Raw genomic sequence first — 25867 nt, 5'->3', positions numbered from 1 at the left:
AAACGACCACGTTTCTAATTGATAACCCAAAATCTGAAATTTGGTTTAGCGAAGAGCACCGGTCTGGTGTATGAGATTGGGCCTTTATCACATTACGGCCCACACCAATTTAAATTGACGAACCCCTGAACCGTCATCGATCGATTCATCGGACCAACCAAATATCACCGGCACTTGTAATCACACTCTCGACGAGCGCTGCTGGTTTCGTCGTATCTCGTCCCCTCTTTAATTCCCGCCCAAAAATCTTCGACTTATCCGGATTCAGCCATTGAAACAACCTTGAGAAGAGTTCGAAAGATGAGTCAAGTTGAGATTGAAGAAGACATGGAAGGAGATCGCATCCCAACGAACGATTTCTACTTCGAGAGAATCGGCGAACCTATCAGTATCAAAGAGGATGATGCTCAATTCGATCTCGAAAACCCTCCGTCACAGCCTCTCGCTCTCTCCGAACGCCGCGGCGTCGTTTTCGTCGCCCATTCCTCCGGTTAGTTTTTTTTTATAATCGGCGACGATGGTTCAGGTTTTTGCTCGTGTTGTGACCGTTTTTTGTGGAAAATTAGGGTTTTTCGTTGGGAGGACTAAGGATGTAATCTCTGCATCGAAGAACAGTAAAGGGAAAGATGAAAAGGTTTATATCGAGGATTTGAGCCTCGTCGATGTTCCTGTTGGAGACGTTCGTATATTGTCTCTCTCAGCGGATGATTCGATTCTTGCTGTCTCCGTCGCTGCTGATATTCATTTCTTCTCTGTGGATTCACTTCTTAAGAAGGTATATACATCTTAGAAGCTTGGATTGCTTTTTTCTATAACCCCCTTTGCTAGGATGTAGAGTCTATGTTGATTGCTAGTTTAGTTACTTTATCTGTTCCTTTGGTGCAGGATGCAAAACCTTCTTTTTCTCATTCACCTGATGTTGAGTCAGGAGGCTTTGTTAAGGATTTTCGATGGACAAGGAAAGATAAGCATTCGTATCTTGTTCTTTCTAGTTCTGGGAAGCTCTTTCATGGAGTTGACAATGCACCCTCTAGACATGTCATGGATGGTGTTGACGCCGGTTTGTTTCATTTCTTTTGCTAACTTCTTCAGCAATAAACTATGTTATTGTTGGCAATACTCTGTAGGAATTTACTTGTAAACTTTGTTGTTGTCAGTTGAATGGAGTTCAAAAGGGAGTTATGTCGCTGTAGCCCAAGATAACAGCCTGCAGATATTGTCGTCAAAATTCAAGGAGAAACGGTGCATAGCACTATCATTTGACGCCTGGTTTGGTGATTCCGATGAAGACTGTTTAGTCAAAGGTATGTTGCATGTTTTGGCCTTCTTATATCTTATCAGTATTTTCCGTTTTGTTTCATATTGCATTGTTGCTATATGGTGTTTGAGATGTTTTCTTATGGAGTGAGACGTACTTTATTCTGGTGCTTGTACATGACGATATATATACAAACTGATCCTGTTGAAAATTCTCGTTTCTTGCTATCTCCCATCTATATCTAAGTAAAATCCCTATAGTTTTGTATCTCTTAGATTAGTGTTGAAACTTCCCTGGTCTGTGCACACTTCCATTAAAAAGTTTCATAGATGGCTCATAAGTTAAACTCTCTCAATGAATCACTGTTAACCTACGATACTCTGCAACAGTTGATTCTATCAGATGGGTACGCAACAACTGTATTCTTCTTGGATGCTTCCAGCTGATTGATGGCAGGGAAGAAAATTACTTCGTTCAGGTTATCAGGAGTCCAGATGGGAAGATTTCTGATGTGAGTAACATTTCTTTTGCAATGATTCTGGTGCTAAGGTGTAGTTTCTACTTAGGGGTATGAAACGATATGATCTGTAACTCTACTTGTATATTTATCTGATTTTGTGGTTTTTTTGAACTTTTTTGTAGGGTTCGTCCAATCTAACTGCTTTATCATTCTCCGATTTGTTTCCGTGTTCTATGGATGATCTTCTTCCGGTTGGTGTTGGACCTCATTTGCTCTTTAGCTACATAGACCAATGGTACTTTTAAGTTAATTTTACCATTCTTTCTATTCCTTTTATTTTGTTTGGACTTTTTCATACTCCAGTTTTCTTGCTCTTTATAAGCCCTTTGTCAATATTTCCCACTCTGGATCTATCTTTAAGTTTTGACATAACCAACTTGGAAGAGCTATAAATCACAAAGAATGTTCTAATGAGAATGGTTTTCAATTACAACTTACTACGACACATGTTCCCACCATTTCCATTTTACCATTTTCGTTTGGAGATGCAACAAAGTCAGTTTAATTATTTCTGACATTTCCTCTTTTTGAATTAATTATCGTGGACTATGTAAACTACCATTATTTTCAATGTGAAGATGGTAACTGTTGCTGTGTTTTCACCGTACAGCAAACTGGCGATCACAGCAAACAGAAAGAGCATAGATGAGCATATTGCTGTACTTGATTGGTCACCTGGTGATAACAAAAGTGCAGTCTCTGTTGTTGATATTGATCGAGAGACCTTTTTGCCAAGGATTGGTCTCCAAGGTACGCAGTCTAAAGTTGCTGCATTGTATGTGTACGTTTTCCTGCAGTCGCACGTTCAATTTAAAGAAGAATTTTTTTTTCAGAGAATGGCGATGACAATATGATTATGGGACTCTGTATCGATACGGTTGCTGTGGAGGGAACTGTTAATGTCCGTTCGGCTGATGATGAACTTAAAGAACTCCTGCCATATTTTGTTCTTGTGTGCCTCACTTTGGAAGGAAAACTGATCATGTTTAATGTTGCTAGGTAGGCTTCATTTCATCACAATGGTTTTAACTCATTGATGTTAACAACATTACTTGAACCATTAAATTGTGTTCCTCGACAGTGTTGCAGGACCCCCAGCTTCATCTGACGTTGATTTGGCCTCTTCTTCTGATATAGAAGATGCATATACCTCTTCGGTTGAAGATGATCTTTCTAAACAATCTTCTGAAGAGCCTGAACAACATCAAAAGTTGAGTGTTTCTGTACAAAATGAACAGAAACGCCTCAACTCAGAGGACTTCTCTATCGGAAAAAGGTTCCCAAACGATAACATATTTAGTAAGGAATTTGAGTCTGTAAAAAGTTCAGTGTCTGGGGACAACCATAAGAAGCAAGAACCGTATGCTGAAACACCGGTTGAAGATGGTCAACAAAACATGATTTCTAAGCAGTTCGGAACAAGTTTTGGACAACCACCTTTGCCCTTAGGATATGACACCAACAAATTTGCAGGATTCGGTCCTGTCGTCCGCGTTCCCGAAAAGCTTCAAAATGACACATCTGCGCAGTCTAAGTCTATGCATTTACAGGCCAATGTTAAGTCAAAGAGTACACCAGCTTTATTTGGATCTCCTGGCCTGAAGAACACATTTTTTCAGTCACCACAAAATACACCATCTCAGCCATGGTCAAGTGGGCAAGGCATCTCACCGCCAGATTTTGTATCCAATCCCTTTCCTTCTGTGAAAGATACTCAGCATAAGCAATCTGTACAGTCTGGAACTGGTATTGTGAATCCTCCTATGAGCATCAAAGAGAAACCTTTACAAATCATTGAGACTGGTAGAGCATCAGCTCTGAGCAATTTAAGTCCTCCGCTAGGCCAAAACCGGGACGCTAATGAAGAAGTAGAGAAAATTGAGCCAATACCTTCTATCCATTGCTCTCAATTGTCACAGCAGGTGAAATCTTCCTTCGAAAAATCCGCTAGTAATCAGCAGCACAAAACTCCGCTCAGTAATGGACCTCTGAGACTCGACCATAGCATGTCAAAGCAACCCAGTAATGTAATATTACTCATGATACTAATTTCTGTACGATTTTATTTATGTGAATATGTATTCTAGGACAGGGTCATCTTGCATTGATGCTTTCGCATCCATGCCTTCCTGTAGTATTTTACTTACTGGACTTATACCATTGGTGTAACTGACTCATATTCCTTTTCTGTACCAGATAAATGAGATGGCCAGAGAAATGGATACGCTTTTACAGTCCATTGAAGGACCGGGTGGTTTCAAGGATTCTTGTGCTTTCTTACTGAAAAGTCATGTTGAAGAACTGGAGCAAGGACTTGAAAATCTTGCTGGCAAGTCCCAAACATGGAAGGTGTGTATAAAAAGTTCATATGTTTTGTTATTGGGTCGTTATTTTTGGGTTACCTTTTTTATATTTGACCAAACCCCCTTCCAATAAACAAATACTGTTAGTGATTCTGGTCTTTTTTTCTATATTGCTAAACTCATTTGGTTTGGTGGCCTTCAGAGCACAATTCACGAGCAGCAAGCAGAGATCCAACATCTTCTTGACAAAACAATTCAAGGTGATCTGTTTATTTTATAAACTCCCTATGTAACGGAAAAAAATAGTTAGCAGGTGTAATTATGTTTTTACTTGAAAAGGTATTTTAAAGCCGCGAGGCCCGCAGTAGGCAAACTAGGAATATAGTAAATTTATATTGCCTCTAAACACTCTCAGTGATATTTAGAAATTGAGGCAAATCTAACTTGCAACATGTTTCTCTGGAAGTCCCTTTTTTTCATTCTTTCGGTCTTCCTTATTATATTCGTTATTGTTTAATATCTTACACTGGAATCTAGGCTGCAAATTAACAGGCTGTTATCTTGTTTTCTTATTATTGTTTCATATGGGGATTTCAGTTTTGGCAAAAAAGACATACATGGAAGGTATGTATAAGCAAACTGCTGATAACCAGTACTGGCAACTTTGGAACCGCCAGAAGTTGAATCCTGAGCTTGAGGCCAAGCGGCAGCATATTATGAAACTAAATAAGGTTGTTTATGTGTTGATATATCTCCCTAATTTTATCTGTTACTACGTTAAGCTCGCTGTTGTCATATATCTTCTACTTTTCCCATTCTAGGATTTGACCCATCAACTAATTGAACTAGAGAGATATTTTAATCGGCTTGAACTCGATCGCTACCATGAGGATGGTGGACTTCCTGTGGCACGAAGAGGCGTGCCAAATAGATCTGCTCCTTCCAGGTATTCTTGTGGATCAGTTGTGAAAGTTTTTAAGGAAGAAAAAAACATCACAAGAAATTGTTTAAGTTGGTTATAATGTCCTCTTTTTGGTAACTCAAATTGGGGTGATTCTTTCTGCAGACGTGTGCAATCCCTTCACAGCCTTCATAATACAATGAGTTCCCAATTGGCAGCTGCTGAGCAACTCTCTGAGTGTCTCTCAAAACAAATGACACTTTTGAAAATCGATTCACCTGTCAAAAAGAATGTGAAGCAGGAGTTGTTTGAGACAATTGGGATCCCTTATGACGCTTCTTTCAGTTCACCAGATGCGGTAAAAGCTAAAAATGCATCTTCATCAAAAAACTTATTACTCTCTTCTATTCCTGCAAGTATAAATGCACAGTCAAGACAACGTCAGTCATCTGCTATGAAAAGTTCTGACCCTGAGACTGCCAGGAGGAGAAGAGAATCATTAGACAGGGTAATTTTGCTGGAAATATTTGACTCAGTAGACAGTAGTAGCGGTTACGATATATGCACTTATTATGTTCTGTGATGCTCTAGTATTTTGAACTGTGAAGAATTTCTATGCGCTCTTTAATATATGGAGTATCCTGACGTCTGGCTCTATATTTTGTGATCTTTTTACAGAATTGGGCTGCTTTTGAGCCTCCAAAAACAACTGTCAAAAGGATGCTTCTGCATGAGCAACAGAAGACGGGTATGAACCAACAGACTGTCTTGAGTGAAAAACTACGGTCTGCGAATAATTTACAAGAGCGATCACTGCTTCGCCTGAAAGATCATGCATCACCTGTAGTCTCCTCGAATAAGGGTGAGCTAAGATGTACTGTGGAGTGCATTAATTTGTTCTCGGAAGAATGTCTTCTATGTTTCATTTGTTTTTTATTTGTAATCTATCGCTTCTGGGATTTGATTGTGTAATTACTTTGAGCAGGTATTATGGAGTCATTTCAACAAGACACATTGGAAGCTCAATCAACCCCATTTAAAATGAGGCCACCTATGCCACAATCCAACAGTCCCTTTACCATCTCTCCAATCTCTGCATCAAAACCAAGTTTCAATTGGTCCGGAAATAATTCTAGCAGTACAACTTCTTATACTGAGCAATCTGCCCCACCTCAGAGTAAGGATACAAGGACAGTTTCACAACCAGGAGGATCAAATTTTCCTATGAAACTACCAATGGCGTCGACTGTATTTGAACAGACAGAAAAAAAGGCTGGAGGATTCAAATTTTCTGAAGCTAAGGCCAATGCGTTTGTTGAAACAGCTGCTGGAAGTGTGCAGCGGCTTTCTACCACATCATCCGGATCTGATTTTGAATCAAGCAAAGGTTTTGGCGCTCAGCTTTCACCAATGTCTACTGGTGCTGGTGCATCTAGTTTCCCTTCAAAATCGTTGTTTGGTTTCAAAACCAGTGGCAGTATCCCTAGCGATAAAGTTACTTTTCCTGCTGAAACGGTATCAGTTTCTTCTTCACCTTTGCCTAGCACACCACCTGATTACGTTTCCACCTTATCTACACCATCATCACCTCCAGTGTCATCCTCTACACAAGATTTAGGTATGTTTACGTTAACCTCTGTGTATTTTATTTGATTCACATAATAGTCAACTATAGGAACCTTCTAATATCTGGTCAATGACACTGCTCAACGTTATTAGGAGTTTCAGTTCCAGCATCTATTCCCACCAGCTCAAAACCAGCACCACAGACGTTTTCTCTCACGTCTACATCTACATTTTCAGCTACTGGTTTCAGTATTCCATTTGGTAAATCGTTGACCAGTGCCAATGTAGATCTCAATCAAGCAGCTTCAGCAACACTTTCTTCATCACCTGGCCCCACAACTGGTTTCACTCTTAACTTACCAGCTTTGTCTCCATCGTCCCCTGAAATAGTCTCATCCTCAACAGGCCAATCTTCATTATTTCCTCCATCTTCTACAGCATCGCAAGTGTCATCTAATCTGGTCTCTGCAAGCAGCTTCCAAACGGATAGTAATCGTTTGCTTTCATCAACTTCCTCATCTTTGACTCCCCTTAGTACCTCAACCGCTCCTGATGCGTTTCAGTCTCCTCAAGTTTCCACACCGTCTTCCGCCGTATCCATTACAGGGCCAGTCTCAGAATCTAAACCAGAGGCTCAAAGTTCGTCAATTCTAAGTACGGAAAGTACTGTAGATTCTGTAGCAAATGCAACAAAAACACAGATTGAGCCGCTACCGGTGAAAAGTGAGAATTCAACCCCAGAGGAGACTACAGAAACCCCTGGCAGTTCATCTGGATTCTTGTCTGGATTTTCATCAGGAACACAGTCTAGTCTTGCAAGCATGGCGCCTCCTGCATTCAGTTGGCCAGGTAGTTCTCAGCCACAACAGCTATCATCTACACCTGCCCCTTTCCCTGTGTCATCACCAACTTATGCAAGTCCGTTTGGTGAGAAGAAAGATACTGTAGATACACAGGAAGATGAAATGGACGAAGAAGCTCCAGAGACTAGCCAGACAACTGAACTTAGTATGGGAAGTTTTGGAGGTTTCGGGCTTGGGTCAACTCCAAATCCGGCTGCCCCCAAAGCAAATCCATTTGGTGGTCCCTTTGGTAATGCTACAACAACAACAAGTAATCCATTCAATATGACAGTCCCTAGTGGCGAGCTATTCAAACCTGCATCGTTCAATTTTCAAAATCCTCAACCATCGCAACCGGCAGGTTTTGGTACGTTTTCTGTAACACCTTCTCAGACACCTGCTCAGAGCGGATTTGGCCAACCGTCACAGATTGGTGGGGGACAACAAGCTCTAGGGTCGGTTCTTGGCTCCTTTGGGCAGTCGAGACAGATTGGTGCTGGTCTCCCAGGAGCTACGTTTGGTTCTCCTACTGGATTTGGTGGCGCAAACCCAGGAAGTGGTCTGTCAAATGCACCAGCATCCGGTGGTTTTGCTGCTGTTGGTTCTAGTGCCACAGGTGGGTTCGCGGGGATGGCTTCAGCTGGTAGAGGCTTTGCTGGTGCTTCTTCTACTCCCACTGGTGGCTTCGCGGCCTTAGCCTCAGGTAGTGGAGGCTTTGCTAGTGCTGCTCCAGGAGGAGGAGGAGGAGGCGGTGGATTTGGTGGACTTGGTTCAGGCTCCGGAGGTTTCGGAGGCTTTGCTCCTCCTAGTAGTGGAGGTTTCGCGGGTGCAGCAGGAGGTAAATATTGGTTTAGCATATAAATAAATACACATTCAAGGTCATGCTCAGTCATTATTGACCATTGTCTTGTTGTATTATTATTAAACAGGGACTGGTTTTGGTGGTTTCGCCGGCCAAGGCCAAGGCCAAAGCGGTGGTGGTGGGTTCTCAGCCTTTGGTGGCAACTCAGGGGCAACAGGAAAGCCATCGGAACTCTTCACACAGATGAGAAAGTGAAACCAATATATTCAATATTATCGTTGCCTTGGACTTACGCTTGTTGTGTCTAGAAATTTTGGTCTTACCATCTTACACTAAATAGTCTTATCATTCTAGAAATATATATAATGCGTGTTGTATGTGTGGTTTTAAAATGGATTAAAAGTCAACTAACCTCCAAAATGTTAAGTAAATTGCTGACTTAATCCTCTCACGTGGCTTATGCCTTGATGGTGGTCATACAGTTGAGCTTTTTCATCACTTTTTCCAGAAAGCTAGTTTGGTTTCATTATTATAAACAAACCTAAGAGATATTTTCTTAGTGAATATTTTTATATATCCCATCTTGCTAATTAAAAAGTTTAATTTCGATTTGGAGAGTTACTATTAAAAAAAAAAAAGGGAAAAAAAGGAGTGGGCCTAGTTGGAAGAGAGAGCAGAGAGGCGTTTATTCCACACAGACAGTCTTTGAATGTATATTTTTGTTTGATTAAAGAGATTATAATTTTAATTTGTGCGGAGAAATCACTAATAATTTTCTTTTCATGTAAAGTTGGGCTCAATCTTGGATTCGATGTGATCCCGCCAAACAAGACTCTTTACTCTCTCCACCTCCTCACGAGTTGTTCTTCTCCACCGTCGATTCCTTCTCTCTCCGGTGTCGCCGGCCGCAAAATCTCGACATTAGAAGAAGCTTCGTGAATAATTTTTTTTGTCTTTTTTTTTTATATGAAGGGACATAGAGATTTATGATGCTTTGTGCTTCTTTACGAGATCGAATACAGCCTTGGCTTCGCGACTATGTTAGGCTCCAATCTCTCGCCGTCTTCCTCATTTACGCTCAGGTTTGTTTTTTTTTTTTTTTTGTTTCCCATTTTTCTCCTTCTCTTTCTCTCGTCGTCGCTGATTAATCAAAAATCTGTTTGGGGTCTAGGGTTCATCAATTTGAATTGGTCTCATCCCTGATTAATCTTAAATTTATCATACAGATTGGGTGCGCTCTAATCGGATCATTAGGAGCATTATACAATGGAGTTTTGTTGATAAATTTGGCGATTGCGTTGTTTGCTCTTGTTGCAATCGAGAGCAATAGCCAAAGTCTTGGCCGCACCTACGCTGTTCTTCTCTTCTGCGCTCTTCTTCTTGATATCTCTTGGTTCATACTCTTCACCCAAGAGATTTGGTATTCGATTGCTCTTATTAACTCTTCTAAACCTTGTTTCTAAATCTGCACTAAGCTTTTGCTTCAATTGATTTTGATCATATTATTATTGTTGATTGCAGGAGCATTTCAGCTGAGACGTATGGAACCTTTTTCATATTTTCAGTGAAACTGACTATGGCCATGGAAATGATTGGCTTCTTTGTGAGGCTGTCTTCCTCTCTCTTATGGTTTCAGATTTATCGACTTGGGGCTTCTATCGTCGACACTTCACTTCCCCGTGAAACGGATTCGGATTTACGAAATAGCTTCTTGAATCCGCCGACTCCTGCTATAGCTAGACAATGTTCAGGTGCTGAAGAAATCTTGGGTGGTTCTATCTACGATCCAGCCTACTACACCTCACTATTTGAAGAGAGCCAAACCAATATAAGTTCACCCAAGGCAACACAGGTTTTCTATTCGGATTTTTGCTATTTTATCACTTTTCTACAAGCCTGAATACTATACTAAGCTGTCCATCTAGAATTAGTTTCTTAATCCTCACTTGAAACTGTTTGGGCGGTAGTGACTGCAATCCCCTAGCAATGATCTTTTTACGACTGTAGGATATACATAAGACAGTACATAGTTATAATAATGGCAAGTTGCATGGAACAGCAATGAAGTAAGTTACTCACGCGATGCAAATTTTGTAGGTGAATCATTATTCAGCTGGGAACAATGGATCACCATCTGCTGGAGAAGCCTCTCATTTTAAGTCTCCCATATCTAGATCCTTGCATTCCATTGATGTTAGTCTCCATTGATTCGACAATTTATTCTTTGGTCGTATTAATTAACACTTACTGTTGTGTTATCACAAATAATAAGAAAAATCTGGTTACAAATTTCATGTAGGAAGAGAAGGGACTGAAGCAACCGGTGAGTCTCTATTGGTTTTGACAGTTGTTGGTGGTCGTATTGCACAATATCTATCTAATCACTGTTAGTCACGAATAATAAGATAAATCTGGTTATTAAAATTAATTTTGTAGGAAGAGAAGGGGTTGAAGAAGACGGGGATGGCTTCAATATGATTCAAGAACGGTAGTGTGACCACTATTTGGGGGCATCAAAACAAATTGAGTTGTCAGTTGAGGTTTAGTTATCGGATTTTGAAGCCGATACAAATGTTATTTTACCAGTTCTCCGTAAGCGAGGGAGAATCACAAAGAGTCGCAATGTCCATACAAAGTAGAGCAAGATTATATAAGAGCTACCAGAAGAAGATGAGACTACTTTCTATATGTTGACAAGTAAGCACTGTTTTTTACTTTTGGTTCCTTTGCATTATTTATTTCTCGGTCTGAAGATAAGTTATTTTTGGGGATCTTTATGGTTAGCATAGTAGAGTGAGTGGATGGATCCATCAAATATGATTCTTTCCGAGTTTTTGTTTTTGTTACTTGTGTGTAAATGGAGATACGTTCTTATTTTTTTAAATTTTGGTACGCAAATGGAGATAGTAAAAGAAGATTTCAAGCGTGGATATGTTTCGTCCTTGCCCACCTAGAATCAAAATTCAAACATGAAAATTACTTTGGTTTGTAGTGTGATACCGTCGCTACATTGCCCACCTACAACTACAATAGTATCAAAATCCTGGTCGCTACATTGTTTGACAAGAGCTTAGTGTAGGCATGACCATGGTTACGGTTATCATTGTTACGGTTAATTAACCACCGGTTACGATTAAATACGGTTCCGGTTGAAGCGGTTACAGTTATATACGGTTACGGTTATTTGATAATATCATACGATTGATATTATTTTATGATATAATATAATTGATATTATTTATTTATAATTAATATGTTCCTTTAGTGTATTCATATTTTTCAGATCATATGATTTATATTAAATAAATAATTATTAGTATATTTTATTATGTTTTTGAAACGGTTACGGTTAACAAATTACGGTTTAAATATGTAGTTAACCAACGATTTTGATATGGTTACGGTTAATTAACGATTATGATTAATATAATTTAACCATATATTTACGGTTAACAGTTATGGTTTTAAACCATTTTATACGGTTATGGTCTGGTTACGGTTAGGATACGATATGGTTGGTTGGTTACGGTTTAATTTTGGTCATGCCTAGCTTAGTGTCGTAAAATAAAATAGAAACCCCCTTTATCCAAAGTTATCCAAAGAGCCCAGTGTAACAGATATATTTAAAAAGCCCACGAGTTTTATAAACTTGAAAAATCAAATCCAGTCCACGTGGTTTATGTTTGTAGAAAAGTCTACTGTGAAATTAAAATGAGCAGCCAAATTAAAAAAATAAAGAGACCCACACAGAGAGAAACCCAGAAGGATCTGGAAGAAACAAAGAAGAAGAAGAGCGATCCTTTCTTTTCTTTATTAACTTTTTATTTTTATTTTCTGATTTTCTCTCACAAAGACAATTCTCATCCTTTCGTATATAAACAAAAAACCCATTCTCTCCTCCCCCTTTTTTTTTGTTTTTTTTTTTAATAATCTTCATCTTTTCTTGTTCAAATTACAAAACTCAAAAAATTCGTCATCCTCATCGCTACATTTTCAGCTGTCGAACAACAAAACTCCAAAAGGTTTGCTGTTTTCTGTAATTTCTCATATGAATGATTCTCGTTATTTATATATTTATTTATGGTTAGGGTTTTCAAATAAACCACAGATTCTATGATCGATGACCTTGTATTTCATACAGCTCCGCGAACGAACGAACGAACGAACGATTCTAGGGTTTGGTTTTGATGATTTGGGTTTTATCGAAACTGATTCTAGGGTTTGGTTTTGTTCAAGTCTCTTATTATTAACCTAAATTAGTTTTCGTACCAGATTTTACTCATTTGGCAAATATGTTCTTATTCCCTGTGAAAAATCGTTTTTTTTTTTTTGAAGGAATTGGCCATGGAAGAAGCAGTTGCTACGAGGTATTGGTGTCACATGTGTTCTCAAACCGTGGATCCAGTTATGGAAGCTGAGATCAAATGCCCCTTTTGTCATAGTGGGTTTGTTGAAGAGATGGCAGACGACGATGTTCACGACGATGTTCATGATTCCTCAGATACCGCTGATGCCAGAGCTAACAACTCTCTCTGGGCTCCTATCTTGATGGAACTCATGACTGATCCTGTGCGCCGCAGAAGGAACCAGAGTGTTGAGTCTGTCGAAGACAATCAAAACGAGACTGGAGAGAACAACAACAACACCGATTTGGATTCGCAGCTTCAAGAGATTCTTAGGAGAAGGAGAAGACACTCCGCTGCTGTTTTGCAGTTGCTTCAGGGGATACGAGCAGGCTTGTCACTCGAATCTGAGTCTACTGGTAATGGAGATAATAATAATAATACTCTTGATAACAACAATCCAGAACGAGTGATCTTGATCAATCCTTTCAATCAGACGATCACGGTTCAAACCTCTGCCGATAGGGATTCTGTACCTGCTGGTTCTTTAGGCGACTATTTCATCGGTCCTGGATTCGAGATGTTGGTTCAGCGTCTTGCTGAGAATGATCCCAACAGATATGGAACACCTCCTGCTAAAAAAGAAGCTGTTGAGGCTTTGTCTACTGTGAAAATGGAAGAGACGCTGCAATGTTCGGTTTGTTTAGATGATTTTGAGATTGGTACTGAGGCGAAGCTGATGCCGTGTAAGCACAAGTTTCATGCTGACTGCTTGCTCCCATGGCTTGAGCTTCACAGTTCATGCCCTGTTTGTAGATTTCAGTTACCCGCAGATGAACCAAAGACTGATTCAGCAACAACAACAACAAGTGATAACAATGGAGGCAGTAGTGCTTCTGCTACAAGCAGCAGCCATGGAGCTGGGAACAGCGATGGAAACCGCCGAGAAGAAGAAGAGGAGGAGGATGGGAGCGAGGATAATGACGATAGCGGATTCTCTATCCCGTGGCCGTTTAGCACCTTGTTCTCCTCGTCCCAAGATAGCAATGCATCAACTGACTCGCGTTAAAGTATGTCCCCTGAAGCAACCATAAGCTTTTTTTGGTGTGATCATGAAACTTCGGTTCAACCTAAATCTGATCTTTTGTCTGTACATAAGTTTCTCAGATTTGGTTGAAAGCTACATCTTTGGAAAACATAAATCTTTCATTTTGTGTTCTTTTTGGTTGTTTTGAACAAATATTTGTCGGATTCTGTAAGCCGTTGATGTGTTTTTTGTTGTCAACTAAGGCACATCTTGAACTTAGTTTGTTATCGGTAACGGTAAGTTCATAATAATGCCTTAATGGTGAATTAACACTGAATGAATGGTGGTTTCAAGAATTTAAAACATACTAAAAAAAAAAAAGTAATTTAACACGAATCATACAGTAGTTTAAATATGTCTTGTACAAGGAAAGTAAAACATATGTTGTCTTTTTCTAAACTTTACTTGAAGATATGCTTTTTCCTTGCTTGCTTAATCCATGGTGGCATTACCACGTAATCTTTTTTGTTTACGCGTAAAGATTAGTTAGAATTTATAAAAGCTAAGGTTCACATGTATAAAATGCGTCCAGAGAAGACAAAGATTTCACATGTCACACCCAAAAAAAAAGAAAAAAAAAAAGAGTTCACATGTGAAAATAAACAAGATGCGGTATTAACGAACTTAAATTTTTTATGTAATACTATATTAACGCTTCACCAACTCTCCTTTTTCTATATAAGTAAGTAGTATAGCATCAAACTTAGTAACACAAGTTTACACAACCTCTTCTTACATAACATTAGTCTTAACCAAAAGAAACAAGAAGGAAAATTGAATCGTCATGTTGTATCCTTCATCACTTTGATTATTCTCTTACTCTCAGCGTACAACACAACTATGGGCCGAGTGGGTTGACCATCTCGATCTTATAGTAATTAAGTTCATATAATTATATAGTTTCACTCATAACAAAGTTCATACTGAAGTCTTTATCTCATATGTATTAATTCCTGGCTTTTAAAACCATTAAGGTGAAGGAAATGGAGCACTACAATTTGGAAATATAAAAGCTGGTGTTACACGAAGTATTGATAACATTTATGATTTGTATCACAATTCATCAATACAGTGCAGCCATTCATGAAACAACCTTTTATTGTTTTCTTCAAGGAATTTATGCATTTATGATCATGAGACCGAGTCGTTTAAATATGTCTTCTTCAAGGAAAAAAAAAAACATATGTTGTCTTATCTAAACTTTACTTAAAGAAATGCGTTTTAATTTCCTTGCTTAATCCATGATGGCATCACTACGTAATCGATCTGTTTACGCGTAAAGATTAGTTTTTTTTTTTTTTTTTTTTTTGCTAAACTGTAAATATCATATAAATGAACAATCAGGTTTTACAATACGTATAAAACCTAACCTTTTTGAATCCTTGGCAAAAAAGATAAAAACAAGGATACAAAAAACAAATTGGGCTAAGATATTGATGGTTTAACGCAGCCACAACTCCATTAATTTTCTAAATTTTCTCCTTCGTTGTCTTGCAGTAATGATGTTTTTAACATCTCTTTTTTAACATCTCGGTGGATGAGCTTGAAGATTGCTTGAGTGGGGCGTGACACTTGATTGTTCAGGACGTTGTTCCTTTGCTTCCAGAGATGATAGAGAATGACTTGGACCACTACCTTCCTAAGAGTCGACGGCGCAATGCGAGAGCGTGATTTGATCCAAGAGAGGAGCTCTGGCCAGGAGCTGAACAAACGATGATGGGGATCCAGTCTGGACAGAGCTTGTCTCCAAATCTCTGAAGCAAAACAACAGGAAAGGAAAAGATGATCTCTAGACTCCTCTTGGCTTGAGCAGATGCAGCAAACGGTGGGAATGTCAAGACCCCAGGAAACCAGTCGCTCTCTTGTCGGCAACCTGTTAAGGTGAACTAGCCACATATTAAAAGCAAACTTTGGGATAGCTGCTTTAAACCAAACCGAAGTCGACCATTCCTTTTCCTCTTGTCTAGGTCTGAGTTTCTCCCAGGTGCTCGATGAAGAGTAGACCTGGTTGGAGCTTCCATCGATGGCCCAGTAATACGAATCCTGAGCGTGGCTTGCTGTTGGAAGATGAACAGTGGTGAGGTGCACGTGTAGAGACAGGGCTGCGTTTGATCTGGGGTAAGGTAGAGTCTACCCTTGGTCATCAACAGCGTCTCTCACAGTAGCATTTAGTGGCAAGCGCAGAACACGAGGCCCTCCATTTCCTAGAAGCTTGATAAGAGGTCCAAGAGGAGTCCAATGATCAAACCAGAAACTAGCTTTCTGCCCGTTGCCTACCTTAGTTCTGATGAATTGTTCTGCCAGGGGTCTCAGCTTCAGTAGTGAATTCCACGTCCAGGAGTTGCTTGGCGCTTCTTTCACTGACCAAAACGTATCATTTCGCATATAATGAAATTTGTGCCAGTTTGCCCATAGAGAACCTGTACCAGCGAACAGAAGCCAGATAAACCTCAAGCATAACACCTTATTCCAAGCGGCAAAGCTCCGAAGCCCTAAACCACCTTCAGTCTTAGGTAAACACACTGTAGTCCATGCCACCTTTGCTCCTTTTTTGATGTCAATGTTGCCTGACCAGAGGAAATGACTACAAAGAGATTCAATCTGTTTTATGCAGCCCTTGGGAAGCATGAACGTAGAGATCCAGAAGTTGACAGTACCGGATATGACAGATTTTAGGAGTTGCAGTCTTCCTGCAAAAGCTAAAGCCTTTACAGCCCAAGATCGAAAGCTTCGCACAAGCTTGTCTAAGAGGGGTTCATATTCTGAGATCCACAGCTTTCTATGCATAAGTGGGAGTCCCAAGTATCTTATGGGTAGGGAGCCCACAGGGAAACCATAGCTTGTGATAGCAGCGGACTCTGTGTCATTCAGGCCTGCGAAGAACAGCTGAGTTTTGTCTCTATTCATACATAGTCCTGACCAGCTGGCAAAATCATCAAGCGCTTCGTTTATACCATGAAGTGAGGAGCTACCACCGTAAAAAAAGATCATAACATCGTCGGCGAACATCAGGTGGGATATACTGAGATCCTGGGTCTTAGGGTGGTAATGTATATAGCCTGCATCAAACCTGGATCTTAGAAGGGAGGATAGGACCTCCATAGCTAGCACGAAAAGGTAGGGTGACAATGGGTCACCTTGCCTCAGCCCTTTAGTGCTCTTGAAAAAGCCCCCTGAACTACCGTTCACACACACTGAGAAGGTAGGCGAAGTGATGCAATGTTTGATCCAGTTGATGAAGATCTCTGGAAGCTGGAGAGCAGTGAGGTCAGACAGAATAAATTCCCAACTGACAGAGTCAAAAGCCTTCCTGATATCCACTTTGAGCATCCCTCTCGGGTCGATCTGTTATATCCATGGACAATCTCTGTGGCCAATAAGACATTTTCAGATAGAAGTCTCCCTCGCATGAAAGCGGATTGAGACGATGAAATAACTTCTAAGAGAATTTGCCGGAGTCTCCGTGCTAGAAGCTTTGATATGACCTTGTACAAAGTGTTTAAACACGAGATGGGTCTAAAATCAGATGCCTTTGAAGCATTCGAGACTTTAGGTATTAAGACCAAAGTGGTGGTATTCCACTGTTTTAGTAATTGGCCGGATCAGAAGAACTCCAAGACCGCCTCTGTTACCTCAGGACCGACTCTGGACCAACATCCTGTGAAGAATTCTACCGAGTACCCATCTGGACCACAAGATTTGTTACGTGGCATTGAGAAGAAAGCTTCTTTAATTTCCTCATTAGAGAAAGGCTGTTGCAGGCATTGCTTCTGAGCTTCAGTACACCGAAAAGGTAGAAGAAGATTCATGTCAGATTGAGTAAGAAGACTTGGCTCAACCTGAATCCCAATGAGGTTTGTGAAGTAATCTACACAGTGGTCTCGAATACCCTGCTGCGTATCAATCAAGGGGCCATTCTCTTCTTGGATGAAATGAATATGGTTGAGGGATTTCCTTGAAGCTACCATTCTGTGGAAATAGGCAGTGTTGCTATCACCATCACTTAACCATAAGACACTTGACCTCTGTCTGTAGAAAGACTCCTCTGCCGTTGCAAGAATCTGCCACTTCCGCTGAGCCTCTAGCTCAATTTGTGCATTGGTTTCAGTGGGATTTTCGAGCATTCTACTTTGGGAGAAGGAGTAACATATCATGAGCTTCGACTACTCTTTTTTCCAGGGCCGAGAAATTTTCTTTACTAAAGCTTCTTATAACATTCTTCAGCGACTTGAGTTTTGATGAGCATCGAAACATTGCTGAACCTGAAACATTTGAAGAGAACTAGTGACTTGCAACTAGAGGCAAAAAGTCCTGGCTTTGGAGCAGGAAGTTGTAGAATTTGAAGTGCCTCTTGCCTCGGACACCCACAGTTTCAAGGTTCACCCCAAAGGAGGCATGATCAGAAAAGTCTGGTTCTCCAAAATTTGCATAGCCGGAAGGATATGTCGCATTCCATTGATCATTTGCAAGGACTCGATCTAGCTTTTTAGCCACAGGCCTTCTCACACTTTTGTTCCACCAGGTAAACGTGTTTCCTTTGAATATCATATCTGCGAGATCAGCTTCCAACAGACATTCATGGAACATCCTAATTTGACTATCAACATTCAGAGTCAGTGATCGAGAGTGCTCGCTCGGGTGCAGGATTTGGCTAAAGTCGCCTAGGACTAACCAAGGTCTCCCTCTTACTCTGCTCGAGATAGATGTATCGACAATGTCTTGCATCCGTAGAGGCGTATACCAAAGAGATTACACACCAATCTTTAGCCTCAGGTAGAAGAACTTCACAGGTTATCATTTGTAAACTCTTAGCGATGATTACCACTTTCACACTCTGGTGCCAAACCACCCATATCTTCCCCAGCTCTGAAAAACCGTAATTATCTTCAAAAAGCCAGCCAGGTAGCAAATTGTTGATGAACTTCTGCATCTTTGGCTGTTTGACGTGGGTTTCCACAATACCTCCAAAAAAGGGTCTATTGGCCTTATACCAATTCTTAAAACCGTTACGATGACTATATATATTAAATCCGCGAACATTCCAACAAAAAATGTGTGTACACATAAGTTAGGCGAGAATGAGGCCCTTGCCTCGCATACCTTTCCGTTGTCTTTTTGACAACACTAACTGATAACCGGGGTAGTCCTCATCGACACTGTCCTTGCCCTCTGAATCACTGGACAAAACATCTGAAGAATCTTCTTCCGCAACTGAAGATTGACCATCTGAGAGAGCCTTTCTGGATGAGGGTCCTGGGTCATCATTAGTTGGACCCGAGGGAACTGACATCTCTCTCCCTTGGCTAGGGCGGTGTGGACCAGCAGGGGCTATATATGATGAAGGCTGGGTATGTTTTGGTACGTAGATCAGATTCTGTTTTGCCTTGTTCGCTAACAGATTAGGCGGAGGTGGAGGTGGACCTGATGGAGTAGAGCGGCTCTGATATCTCTTTTTAGCAGGAGCTTCACCTCGCCTTGGGCAAGCAGTGGTGGTATGAGATGTTGACTTGCACGAGGAGCAAGTAATTGGAGCCTGATTGCAACGCTTGATAGTGTGGCCTACGAGCTAGAGACCAAAACTCTACTTATTTCACCAGAAGCAAATTGCACATTTACTGCTTCTGGTAGAGGCTTGCGTGGGTCAATGAAGGTGAGAACTTTGGCTACCTCCAGGTTAGTCTTGTTTGCTGTAGAAGGATGAAGCTCTTTTGGATGTCCAACAAGACCTGCTATGTACTCAAGACCTTCTTCATTAAAGAATTGGAGAGGTACCTGTCGGAGCTCAAGCCAAATTGGAGCAGATCGAAGCTGAGGTTTTGACGGGACAGTTCCGGGTTCCCACTTGGCGACGAACATTGTCTGGCCTTCGATTTGCCATAGCATTTGTTTGACGACTCTATTCCTTGTCGCTGCATTAGGTATCCGGAAAAGGAAAGCGTTTCCTTCCATTTTAGACACTGAGATGTCTCGGTATTGGTGGCTCTGATATGTTACGGTTTTGACTCACTTTGACCCCGTTTATTTGATAGTTTTGTAGTTGTTTGAGTCCTTTTCAGGTTATAATACGAGGCTAGGAAGCTAAAAGCAAGGATTGGAACAGCAGGAGCAATCGGAGCAGAAAGGAGTTGAATTGGAGCAGAAAAGCTGATTTTAGACCCAGGAGCACATGCTCTCGATTTCCGAGCACATGCTCCCAACTCTACGGATTCATGACGACACGTGGCAAGCATCTAGGCGCCGATTCCCTGCCTAATTCCCCTTATTTTAGGCGATCCTTTGTGAGAGAAAGAGGGAGGAGATCGATTTTTAATAGGGAGATTTGATTTGGATTCTTTCCTTATTTTTCTCTACTTGTATGCTATTTAACCTAGGGTTTTTAGGAGAGAAAATATACTCTTTTCTTTTGGTTTTGGAGCGACGTTTTTGTGAGAGGGAGAGGAGAAGAGCGGCTACTTTGTGAAGCAATCTCTGAACCCTTTTTATTTTGATGCTATTGAATTTCTCATCTATGTTGGCTATTCAATTCTCTATGTCTGAGTAGTTTTCTTTGCTAGATTAGGGGGGTTTCAAAGGGGTTTCATGGGTTAGCAACAGAACACAAATAGGGCTTTATATAATTGATTGTCTTCACTATTGTTAGACTTAATGCTTAGGTTGATTTGATCACCCAATCTATGATTCTAGGTTTATCTATTCATCAAAAGTGTAATAGGTTGCTAGAAAAGACATTAGTGGGCAAATTATCCTAGACCTGCGAAAGTTGATGTGTAGGTGATTTGTGAACTTATCATTCCTGTTCTTTAATGCTTGTCTGCGATTCTGGGCTCAAACGATAGTTTAGGGTTTATGGACCGCCGAGCATGTGCTCCGGATGTCTGAGCACGTGCTCCGCGTTTCCGCACAGAATCGATCAGATAGAGTTATTGATGCCACGGCAGTGGATCAGTTTATATTTATATTTGAGTTCTAGACTGGTACTTAATCTATGCCCTGAATAGTTGTTTAGTTGCTATCTCTGAAATTCCCGAGAATCACCCCTGATCTAGTGTTTTGTTTATTGCCTTTTTATACCGTTTTTAATCGCTTAATTGTTACCAAAAACCAACTTTGAATTGTCTTAGCTTGAAATTGAACCAATAGAACCATAGAGTAAAACTTGGTCTTCGTGGGATTCGACCCCTAAGTACTACTTCTTTGCTGTGCACTTGCAGTAGGAAAATAGGGTTTAAAACTCTGTGTATCAAGTTTTTGGCGCCGTTGCCGGGGACCAAATTTTTACCTTTGGTTTTCGGCGAAATTACTAGACTAAGACCTTACTGATTTGTCTTTCTGCTTCTTCTTTGCGTGTGTTTCAGGTGCATGTCAAGAAGATCTACAAGAAGAAACAACACCGAAGAACTAGTTGCTTTGTCAGCCGCAGAGCTCTCTTTGGCAGAAAGAACAAACCGCAAGAACAGAAAGTTTCAATCCGTCAACATGGGTGACAACAGAAACAACGAGGATATGGCTGCCGAGTTGCAGCAACTTCGACAACAGTTGGGGCAGTTGCTCCGTGCTCAACACGAAAGAGCCGCGCCGCCAAAACCGTCCATTGGGGACAAGGACAACCCGCATGTGTTCTACACCAAACGAGCGGCGATTGTTCCTCCCGCCATCCCGAGACAAGATTTTGAGATCAAGCCACAGATGATCTCTCTAGTGAAGCAGCACCTATTTCACGGTCTCCCAGCTGAGATTCCGATGGACCACATCGAGAATTTTGAGGAGATATGTAGCACCACTGGTTCAAATGGGATACCGCCAGACTTTCTGAAGTGCAAGCTCTTTCCCTTCTCTCTTGCGGATAGAGCTTCACGTTGGCTGAAGTCATTGCCACCTGGGTCTCTGACATCATGGGAACAGTGTAGATCTGCGTTTCTGGACCATTTGTACACCAAGGCTAAGACCGCTGCCCTGAAAAACAAGATTTCATCGTTCCAACAGCACACTGGAGAAGCCTTCTGCGAGGCTTGGGAGAGGTACAAAGAGTATCGTAGAGAGTGTCCGCACCATGGATTCAGTGATGAACAGATTCTGGGCATTTTCTATGATGGAGTTAACTGGGACTACATAAACGCTCTCAACTCGGCCAGCAATGGGGATTTTATGACAAAGTCTAAAGAAGGAGCATATCAGTTGATTGAGAACCTAGCTGGAAGCTCCAGCAACAAGGCTCCTGAGTATGACAGGTCCGTTAAGGTCAACAGTGTCGATACGCAAAAGATTGACGAGTTGACAGCCAAGGTGAACCTTCTTCTGAAGGGGAGCCAGAAAACTGTCCATTTTGTCGATGAGACCGGAGACATGCCGCTCGCTCAGGAGATTTGTGATGGAGAGGATGAAACGATGGAGGTTAATTATGTGAGTGGGCAAGGTTTTGTGCAGAACAGGGGTTTCAACCCGAACTACAGAAGCCATCCGAATTTGTCCTACAGAAGCACCAACGTGGAGAACCCTCAGGATCAGGTGTATCCGCAGCAAAGAGCTCAGAATCAGATGGGTTATCAGGAAACCTTCTCAAACAACTTCCAAGGCAAACAGTTTGTGCCCACTCAAAACCGTTTCCAAGGGGGGAACCAGCAGGCATATACAAGCGCTCAGCAAGCACTGCCTTTCACCAACCAGCAGTTGGGACCTTCATCTGCTAGCAGCTCTCAGGATGAGCTGAAAAACATGATGCAACAACTCTTGGTGAATCAACAAAAAGCTTCAGTGGAAATCAACGCTAAGGTCGATACCATGTACAATGACCTTAATGGGAAGTATGAGGCAGTAATGTCACATGTGAAGAAGCTTGATGTTCAGGTTGCACAGACTGCTGAAGCCGTGAAAAGAACTCTTGGGACTCTGCCCGGAAAAGGGGAAGCAAACCCGCGGAACGAGTATGTCTATGCGATTGAGCTAAGGGGAGAAAAGAAGTTACCCCCTAGAGAAGCACCATCCGCTAGGATTGACAAGGGCAAAGGTATTGCTGAAAAATACCTTCCTCAACATGCTGCTGAGACTCCACCGTTGAGTCAAAAAGAAGCCGAAGCATCCGGAGAGCATGTGCTCCCATCCAGCGAGCACGTGCTCCCGACTCCCGATCAGACAGTTCCTACTGAGGTACCTCCTGCACGCATGTACACCCCTAGGGTTCCTTACCCTGTTCCTCCTAAGAAATCTCGCAAGGATTTGGAGGATGCAAAGTGCAAGGAGATGTTGAGAGAATTGACGGTAAAACTACCCCTAGCTGATGCTGTTCAGATGATACCTGCTTTGAAGAGATATGTGAAAGGGTTAGTTTCTGGGAGAGTGTCAGAGGAAGAGAACGTGATGATGGTTTCAAGAGAGTGCAGTGCTGTGCTGCAAAACAAAGTGCTAAAGAAGAGAGATGATCCAGGGCGATTTGTCTTATCCGTGAGAATCGGTAAAACAATTTTTGCAAACTCCCTCTGTGATCTGGGTTCCAGTGTGAACCTTATGCCATATTCAGTGGCTAAAAGGCTGGGATACACGAAGTTCAAGTCTACACGGATTTCGTTAGTATTCGCGGATAGATCCACCAAGCGCCCCATATGAGTGTTGGAGGATTTACATGTCCAGATAGGGGACACGCTTATACCAGCAGACTTTGTGGTTCTGGAACTTGAAGAAAAACCACATGACCCCCTGATCTTAGGTAGATCATTCTTATGCACAGCTGGTGCGATTATAGATGTGCAAGGGGGAGCGATCGATCTCCAGCTGGGGGATATGATTGCAAGGTTTGAGATGAATAAGCTGCTCAAGAAACCTATGATAGATGGTCAGACTTTTGTGGTTGATGATGGTTCAGAGGTTGCACATGAGGTTACCGATGAAGTTCTCACTCTCGACCCATTGGAGGTTGCCTTGACAAAGGCAGAAGGAATGTTGGAAGAAGATGCGGAGCACATGCTCGCAGGACGCGAGCAACCCGATGCACATGCTCGGCAAACTGAGAAAAAAAGAAAAAAAGATGCGGAGCACATGCTCGCAGGACGCGAGCAACCCGATGCACATGCTCGGCAAACTGAGAAAAAAAGAAAAAAAGATGCGGAGCACATGCTCGCAGGACGCGAGCAACCCGATGCACATGCTCGGCAAACTAAAAACAAAAGAAGAAAAAGAGAAGAGCGATTGGGCCAGGTAAGTTTAATGAATTTCAGGCCCATGCCCACCAGGCCCAGACCGATTTCAGTGATTTTTGAGACTAGATTGCTTTTATCCACCACGTCGGAGGCGCCGCCTTGCCCGTTCGGAGAGCGAGAGCCCAGAAAATTCTGACGCCTGATCACGGTTACCCACACCATCATTGTCCTATCCGCCTTGTTTTCTTTTCATTTTTGTTGTTATCTTTATTTCTCTTCTTGTCTAGGTCTCTCTTTGGCTTATTTTCACACCGGAGACGGTGTGAAGTAAGTCCGGGGGAGACCTAGACCTATGACCTTTGTTTTCTTTATTTTTCTTTTTATTGAGTCAGTTTGTCATGTGAGTCGAACCAAAACTTGTGGGAATTAGGACCGAAATCTGTGATGTTTTTAACCATTTGTGAGTTTGACCGTTTCCTAGTGACCATTGTTGCAGAACAGTACAGAGACGAGCTAATACCTCTTCACATTCGGACCCTTCTCCTGGCCAGAAAAGCTTCATCCCATTAAGGTTTCACCGGAAAGACTTAAACTCTACCTTATTGGAACCTAACCGAATTTAAATTCTTCTCGTTTTGGGCATTAGGATAGGGAACATGTCACATATTCAGGACTTCTTATTCATTTTGCCAATCTTGCTGATCCTGAATAGCTAGCTCATTTTAAGTTAGTACCCACCCCGAGCCTAACCTCCTTTCAAACCACTTGCACTTGTATTTTTGTTTTCTCATTCTGTGCAGCTATGTGCAAAACGGTCAGGGAGAGCAGGACTGACACAATCTCTAACTCGCTCTTGCTGGAGAACCAAAGAGGAAAAAGCCGGACGGACAGAGCACGTGCTCCAACCCAGCGAGCACCTGCTCCGAAATTATATACATCCGAGTCCGCGAGTTGTTTTGAGCAGAGAGAGAGCCTAGGATACGGTCCGCATGCTCCAGGGGCAATATCAGAAGAAGATCCCCCATCATCCTTCAATTTCTCATCAAAAAAAAAAAAAAAAAAAAAAAAAAAAACGTTTAAGGATGATGGAAAGGGACCAGAGCTAGTGTTACACACCCCCGAGCATGCGTTGTAACCTGAGGAGAAAAGAAAGGCTGAGTTTGAGAAGATAAGAAGAGGAGAGCGATTAGAGGTTGTGGACATCAATGAGTCCACTCTCCCTTACCATTTTGTGCGATATCCTGCATCTCTTTCGAAGTAATGGTAACCCCTAAACACTCTATAGCTCCACCATTAAAACAGCCTTTTATCTACCAAGCCTCGATTTCACTAGCTTAATGCCCTTAATGAGAAGCTCACGCCAATTTTAATTGAATGTAAAGAGCCTTTGTCTGGAAAGTGATCTTTTTCTGGGTTTGATTGCCAATTATGGTTCTGGTTTTGGAGATGTTTTCTGGAGAAGTTTTTGGTATAGCTTGTTCTAACACATGTGGTCTGCAGGTCATGGTCTACTCACGGTTTCTGAGATTTTTGCGAGTTCCCACCTTGGCTCTCTTGGCGCTTGGTTTGAGTTTGTTTGAGGACAAACAAAGATCTAAGTCCGGGAGAGTTGATATGTTACGGTTTTGACTCACTTTGACCCCGTTTATTTGATAGTTTTGTAGTTGTTTGAGTCCTTTTCAGGTTATAATACGAGGCTAGGAAGCTAAAAGCAAGGATTGGAACAGCAAGAGCAATCGAAGCAGAAAGGAGTTGAATTGGAGCAGAAAAGCTGATTTTAGACCCAGGAGCACATGCTCTCGATTTCCGAGCACATGCTCCCAACTCTACGGATTCATGACGACACGTGGCAAGCATCTAGGCGCCGATTCTCTGCCTAATTCCCCTTATTTTAGGCGATCCTTTGTGAGAGAAAGAGGGAGGAGATCAATTTTTAATAGGGAGATTTGATTTGGATTCTTTCCTTATTTTTCTCTACTTGTATGCTATTTAACCTAGGGTTTTTAGGAGAGAAAATATACTCTTTTCTTTTGGTTTTGGAGCGACGTTTTTGTGAGAGGGAGAGGAGAAGAGCGGCTACTTTGTGAAGCAATCTCTGAACCCTTTTTATTTTGA

The 25867-nt window shown here is 41.5% G+C and overlaps 4 protein-coding genes, 1 non-coding gene and 1 pseudogene across 7 annotated transcripts in view; 4 read left to right on the top strand and 2 right to left on the bottom strand.

The window, feature by feature from the left end:
- Nucleotides 1-25867, top strand: part of LOC104778406 (protein neprosin) — a 648080-nt gene that overhangs the window by 509019 nt on the left and 113194 nt on the right. The window lies entirely within an intron of this gene.
- Nucleotides 117-8623, top strand: LOC104778424 (nuclear pore complex protein NUP214). Of its 2 annotated transcripts, none has more exons than XM_087508955.1 (18): nucleotides 117-490; nucleotides 567-775; nucleotides 886-1060; nucleotides 1158-1304; nucleotides 1648-1769; nucleotides 1901-2013; nucleotides 2389-2528; nucleotides 2612-2777; nucleotides 2860-3805; nucleotides 3975-4127; nucleotides 4284-4341; nucleotides 4679-4812; nucleotides 4903-5027; nucleotides 5148-5490; nucleotides 5661-5844; nucleotides 5968-6600; nucleotides 6702-8228; nucleotides 8320-8623. In XM_087508955.1, exons 1-18 carry the CDS (start codon nucleotides 301-303, stop codon nucleotides 8445-8447), a joined length of 5493 nt encoding a protein of 1830 aa, XP_087365081.1. In that variant the 5' UTR covers nucleotides 117-300; the 3' UTR covers nucleotides 8448-8623. The 2 variants fall into 2 exon arrangements, with proteins under 2 accessions (XP_087365081.1, XP_087365082.1); XM_087508956.1 differs by having other exon boundaries at nucleotides 143-490; nucleotides 6711-8228.
- Nucleotides 8669-11122, top strand: LOC104778423 (uncharacterized). Its single transcript, XM_010502866.3, has 7 exons — nucleotides 8669-8903; nucleotides 8983-9274; nucleotides 9419-9612; nucleotides 9714-10044; nucleotides 10290-10385; nucleotides 10492-10515; nucleotides 10629-11122. Exons 2-7 carry the CDS (start codon nucleotides 9179-9181, stop codon nucleotides 10668-10670), a joined length of 783 nt encoding a protein of 260 aa, XP_010501168.1. The 5' UTR covers nucleotides 8669-8903; nucleotides 8983-9178; the 3' UTR covers nucleotides 10671-11122.
- LOC104778422 (E3 ubiquitin-protein ligase SIRP1) lies at nucleotides 11872-13841 on the top strand. Of its 2 annotated transcripts, XM_087508995.1 has the most exons (3): nucleotides 11930-12214; nucleotides 12301-12411; nucleotides 12528-13841. In XM_087508995.1, the coding sequence occupies exons 2-3, from the start codon at nucleotides 12313-12315 to the stop codon at nucleotides 13602-13604; spliced, it is 1176 nt and encodes a 391-aa protein (XP_087365121.1). In that variant the 5' UTR covers nucleotides 11930-12214; nucleotides 12301-12312; the 3' UTR covers nucleotides 13605-13841. The 2 variants fall into 2 exon arrangements, with proteins under 2 accessions (XP_010501167.2, XP_087365121.1); XM_010502865.3 differs by lacking the exon at nucleotides 12301-12411 and having other exon boundaries at nucleotides 11872-12214.
- Nucleotides 15064-18347, bottom strand: LOC147947914 (uncharacterized; annotated as a pseudogene).
- On the bottom strand, nucleotides 21573-21679 carry LOC147947913 (small nucleolar RNA R71). Its single transcript, XR_015595679.1, has one exon. It is a non-coding gene; the product is annotated as a small nucleolar RNA R71 (small nucleolar RNA).

Source organism: Camelina sativa, chromosome 3 (assembly GCF_030686135.1).
Source record: "Camelina sativa cultivar CO46 ecotype springtype chromosome 3, ASM3068613v1".
NCBI classification, from domain to species: domain Eukaryota; kingdom Viridiplantae; phylum Streptophyta; class Magnoliopsida; order Brassicales; family Brassicaceae; genus Camelina; species Camelina sativa.
Note: the sequence above shows the minus strand (reverse complement) of the source record. Positions and strands in the feature narration are given on the sequence as shown.